The following is a 6,000-nucleotide window of genomic DNA, read 5'->3' on the forward strand; positions in this document are numbered from 1 at the left end:
TTGCATTTGTTATCTTGATGTTATGGCAGCTGCAGCAGTGTTTGATAATTTGCCAAACCAAGATAAATTGGAAAGGAAGTTTTTAATGAAATTGTTTTGACTCGATTTGTGTTTGTGGTATATCGCGATACATCGCGATATATCGTGATATATCGAGATGTATCGTGACAAGTGTATCGTGATACGTATCGTATCGCAAAGTCCTTGACGATACCCAGCCCTAGTAAATAGCACGTTCAACATAGCGTTTTGATAATTGTCAAATGAACCCTGCATCTCGCCAGTTATTATGAACATCCTTCACCCAATCAATGATAACCAAAGTCAGACCACACCAATCCATTAATGATCCACTTATTTTCACTTAGATCACCACGTTTTATCTCCCGTTTTATCTTTTTGTTTAGCCTATGGTGTATTGCTAAATTTAACACACACTCAAGGAACTAATGATGACGATCTAACCTAAATGGAGGCCATCTCTTTGTCATGCTGCAGACAAAATGTTTTCGCTCACTCATTGCCGTACTGCTTCAAAATACTTCAGAAGTTTCTACTTCAAAGAGTTCAGTTACTAGATTGCTGGAGTGTGCATGTGATGTGTGTGTGTGCGTGTGTGTGTGTGTGTGTGTGTGTGCACCCATGGATGCACAGCCCATCCAAACATACATGTGTGAAAAGCCTTTTGTATCAGGAAGGCTCTGTCACACTAAATTTGTACCGGCTGCCAAATTTGTACCGGGCGCGTCATCCATACGTAATCCATTCCAAACCTGCCTGTCAGCAGATGATCGCGTCGTCCGTTGCCGGGTTAGGTTTCAAAAAACATTCGCGCTCATGTTGCCAAAGACGAAATAACATAATACAGTTAACGGATCGCTAGATAACACTTGTTTTTACTTTATATTTGTATTGTATTTAGTTGTTTGATCAAATGTAGCTAGTAAACTGAGTGTTTAAAGCGGGTTTCAAAAAACATTCGCGCTCATGTTGCCAAAGACGAAATAACATAATACAGAAAACGGATCTAGATAACACTTGTTTTTACTTTATATTTGTATTGTATTTAATTGTTTAATCAAATTTAGCAAGTAAACTGAGTGTTTAAAGCAGGTCAAGGATGAAATAGCACAATACAGATAACGGATCGCTAGATAGAAGGTTCGCGAATGCCAGTGAAGCTTTCACGTCATTCGACGCGATCGTCCGTTGCCAGGCAACGGACGAAGCGATCATCTGTTGCCAGGCAGATTTGGAGTGGATTACGTATGGATGACGCACCCGGTACAAATTTGGCAGCCGGTACAAATTTAGTGTGACAGCTCCCTTCCTTGCTTTGTTTCTTACCTGACACTCACTGGGCGATGCTTTGAGGCACTTACTTACTACCTCTAATGCATCTTAAATGCACTTTCCTATTTTATATTTCTATATATGATTTATTATAGAGTTATATAGCCCTCCTCTTCTTATTCTCTTCTCTTCTCTTTGCTTATGTACATGAACATGTGTGTCTCTGTCTTGCATGCGGGGCGGGTGTGTGTGTGTGTGTGTGTGTGTGTGTGTGTGTGTGTGTGTGTGTGTGTGTGTGTGTGTGTGTGTGTGTGTGTGTGTGTGTGTGTGTGTGTGTGTGTGTGTGTGTGTGTGTGTGTGTATTCCCCAGGGTCCAGTAAAAAGGGGCTTTCACTACCTGTACGTGGACAGCCTGCAACCTTCCAAGATCCTCCTCAGCTTTTCTGCTCTGCTGAACTGGGGAGAGACAACAGAAGAGAGTAAGGATTCGCGCACGCACACACACGCACGCACACACGCACTTACTTGCGCGGACAAAAAAAAAGCTATTGGACAAATGAACAGATTGAGATGCAAGCAAGCAAGATAAAAAACACGCTTTCAGAAGTACCTCTTTTGTGACCTTGGCCACATTGTAGAGCGAGCGCAGAATGTCATGAAGCTGCTCAACTCCCATGATGCAGTGCTTTGCGTGTGCGCTGCTTTCTCACTTCACATGCCTATCAACAAAAGATGGGCTCACATCCCACACTCACCCAACTCTGCCTCTCTCTCTCTCTCTCTCTCTCTCTCTCTCTCTCTCTCTCTCTCTCTCTCTCTCTCTCTCTCTCTCTCTCTCTCTCTCTCTCTCTCTCTCTCTGCAGAGAGGGAGGTGTCTGTGGGTTCCAGGGCGGGGGTCCTCCAGGTCCAGCCCCACTCCTGGAGGACCCTGGAGTCGCAGTCCCCCCTCCTAATCATCAGGACCACTTCCTGCCGGGCTGCCGTGCTCTCACTGCCCCCCGGGTAGGGTTCTCACACCTTGACACCCACACACACACACTCACACTCACACTCACACTCACATTCACACACACACACACCAGGGCAGTCGACAGTCGACTATTGGTTGCACTCTTAATAACGTTATGTGACTATATGTCTAAGGTCACTAGAAAATGGTGTGGGTTCCAAAATCAACACTGGTTGGCGTTGTTCTACTTACAAGAGAATACAAACCCTTAAAGAGGCAGTGGGTAGAATTGAGGGGCATGTAGCCGACAGGCTTGGTAGATGCATGTTTTAACTAAAGTATAATCCCATTAAAATAAGCAGTGTGTTTGGGTGACCTTAAAATGAGCCCTTTATATCTACATGGGAGTGGCTCCTCTTCCAAGAAGCCCGCTGTGTTTTCACACTAGCCCGGAACGGAGAAAAGGCTCTTGAGAGACTGCGGTTTTTAATTCATTCCACTTTCGAAGAAAGTGTAACTGAACCCCCTGTTCAGCTTGAATGTGATCACTTTGAAATGGCTATGTTTTGGGCTAAGAGTTCTAGGTAGGAGAGAGGGGGGCGTGTTACCCCCCATGGCTATGACCCAATTGTGAATCTTTTTGAGTTCTGTCGCTGTGTTTGAGCGTTAGAATGAGCAATGTGCATATGAAGTGCGCTGCATCTTGCCGTTGTACTGGAAGTGTCCGAGAGGCTTAACCCTCTCTCAAAGGCGGACATCAAAATCAACCGCTGGCCAGAGGGAGTTCCACACATCCACACACACACACCGTGGCGTTATATATAAGTGTCCTGGAAACTTAACACCCTCTCGGACACGGCTTATACAGCCAGTGAAGGCGAGGTTATGCTCCGTCCTTTAACCCTAATCCTATCACATTTAACCATATATCCTATGTATTTAGAGGTTTCAATTATATTGAATTATATTGACTTTTTAATCCAAGTGTAATATAGCATAGTGAATGTCAGTTTACGGTTAAGGGTGGCAATGATAAGTTGGTGTGCATTCCTTAATTTATCCATGTTTTGGAGACATTAGGTTTGAGGCTTTGTGCATGTTCGATAACTAAAAGTAGATTATCACTCTTCTGGAGAAAGTTCAACTACCGCATTCAACTACCGCAGTGCACTTAAACATTGGCTTGTGGTGCCGACTGCTCTCAAGATTATTGATCAATACATATAAGATAAAGCGATAATTTAGGTCTGATAATGTCCTTCACCACTCTGGATGCAATAAGATGATTTATTCACAGGATAGGGCCGCCTAAATGATCTTGCGATTAAAATAAATGTTCCTTTCTTGAAAAACTGTAATCCCGACGTATGTGTACCTTTTCAGCTCTGTGATTTAAATGATTTTATCGATGTGGGAAAAATGCAGAACCGAACAATTGCATTCATTGTAAAAGCACCTTAACGTGCAAGTGACCTATAGTTTTAAATTTACAGCGTAAACAACTAAACACAATTCACGTACAATATCATAATCAACCCTTCATGGAACCTCATCAGGGGATACTTGACTGGTTGTGGACGATGACAACATCATTTTTGTTGTAATTATGTAACACCAACTCGGTTGCCATTGCTACCAGCACACGTAAAGAGCAGTCCACTTACCAAATGCATTGACAAAGCAGCTCTAAATGTCTCAGAACGACCATGGAGGAGACCTTGAACCTAATTATTTAGTTAATTGTATTTCAACACGCAACTTCGTTTCTTAGAAAGCAATAGCAACCGAGCTCGACGGCTGTCATAATAGATAAATGGAAAGTATCTGTTCATATTTTTGGTGCTTGTGAATGTATGGAGCTCCATTGAGGGGAGGGGTTAATCTTAGTAGCGGTGTCCAGGAGGGTTAACCTCCGTGGCACTGTATGGTATGAATTCCCGGTGGGTGGAGGGATGGATGGATGTTAATAGTTGAGAGAGAGAGAGAGAGAGAGAGAGAGAGAGAGAGAGAGAGAGAGAGAGAGAGAGAGAGAGAGAGAGAGAGAGAGAGAGAGAGAGAGAGAGAGAGAGAGAGAGAGAGAGAGAGAGAGAGAGAGAGAGAGAGAGAGAGAGTCCTGCCCTACTTCCGGTTCTCACTTCCACTTGCCTCTGTTCCACTGTACAACTTCCCACAGAGGCTGCTTCCATCAATCTGTCCTAAAATAGGAAGCATGAAATTAGCTATTCTACTTCTAGAATTCTAGGCTGAAGTGTCCACTGTCCACTTACTGCGCATCAAGTCGCAAGTAAAGGTACGATAACCAATATTTCCAGATGTTATCCCCAATGAGTTTTTTGACTATGAGCTCCCATACTTACACTAAGACCATTGAAACCCATACTTATCTTCCCATGGGGGAACCCGTTATCGTGGCTCACTGAATGTAGATAAAAAGCCTCTCGGTGCAGTGTTGACTTACAGAGCCCAAACCCTCTCTGTGCTGGAGCCCTCACAGCAAAGATCAAGCAGGAGTCGTCGGCGTAGCTGAGACGCTCGGAGGAGCAGGAGAAAAAGTGCTTCTCATGTCCTAGTCTCTATTAATGGCTGCTGACCTAGAAGCAGGCGGGGGCCTAGTTTCTGGGGTCAGGCAGAGGTACCTGGCAGTGCAATTACCACAGAGCCGTAATCACACACATAGCACTTAGCTTATCATGCCGTGGGGCCCCGCGGAATAGACATACAAAAATGGGATTTGAAAATGCTTTTGTGCTGCAGTCAGCCTGTGCTCTCTCTCTCTCTCTCTCTCTCTCTCTCTCTCTCTCTCTCTCTCTCTCTCTCTCTCTCTCTCTCTCTCTCTCTCTCTCTCTCTCTCTCTCTCTCTCTCTCTCTCTCTCTCTCTCTCTCTCTCTCTCTCTCTCTCTCTCTCTCTCATTTGCTCTCAGGTGCCAGTGTTTCTTATCTTCTCTCCTTCGCTGGCTCCTCTCTTTCCATCCGCCCCACCGTGGGATGATAATGTTGTTTTCCTCCACTCTTCAATTTTCCTCATTGTTACGAGATTCTACTCACTTGTCCCTCTCGTTGTTTTTTATAAAACAATGCGAGGATTCTCTTGGGTTTGTGTTTCCTCCACGGCATCAGACCCCCTCTGCTTTAAGTGCCATCATCCATTTGTCTCTATGATGGCGGAGTTATGTCAAGCGGTATAATGGCCGGTGGAGTGGGGTAGCTTGGCTGTCAGGAACATTGTGCTTGCAGACTTCTCATACACACACATGCACGCGCAGGCACACACGCGCACACATGTACAAAACATACACATTTACAACCCACGCACATTACACATATATGTACTAAAACACAAACATGTTTACACACGTGTGCATAAACACACACACGTTAAACCCATATGACTCACACCGTGCACCACAAGTGCATCTACGCACACATTCAACAAAAATACATTTCAACACATAATGCATCACACCAATTATAAACGCAGAACGCAAAAGTGTTTGTACTTGCGATCGCAAGGTAAGTGCAGGTTGCTATGGTGACAAACAAGTGGCTTGGATGTAAACATGAAATGGCGACAGAGAGCTGTAAGGAAAAGTCTGCTCATTGCAGACCGATGAACGGCCAAAGTATTCCATATGTGAGAAGCCAGTATGTGGTGATGTTAACCTGCATGTTCTCCTCTCTTCTCTCTCCAGACGCCACACGCTGAGCGTCCACGTCAGGGCAGCGTTGGGCTACCACGTCCACCTCTACAGCATGGCTCC

At 44.6% G+C, this 6,000-nt stretch overlaps 1 protein-coding gene across 1 annotated transcript in view; it reads left to right on the plus strand.

Annotated features, from left to right (window-relative positions):
* Positions 1-6,000, plus strand: part of adgb (androglobin) — a 59,702-nt gene that overhangs the window by 25,969 nt on the left and 27,733 nt on the right. Inside the window, 3 exon segments of the mRNA XM_030345079.1 lie at positions 1,664-1,772; positions 2,157-2,295; positions 5,932-6,000. The exon segment at positions 5,932-6,000 is cut by the window's right edge and continues 46 nt beyond it. Of these exon segments, the coding sequence (XP_030200939.1) occupies positions 1,664-1,772; positions 2,157-2,295; positions 5,932-6,000 (317 nt within the window).

This window comes from Gadus morhua, chromosome 21, assembly GCF_902167405.1.
Source record: "Gadus morhua chromosome 21, gadMor3.0, whole genome shotgun sequence".
NCBI classification, from domain to species: domain Eukaryota; kingdom Metazoa; phylum Chordata; class Actinopteri; order Gadiformes; family Gadidae; genus Gadus; species Gadus morhua.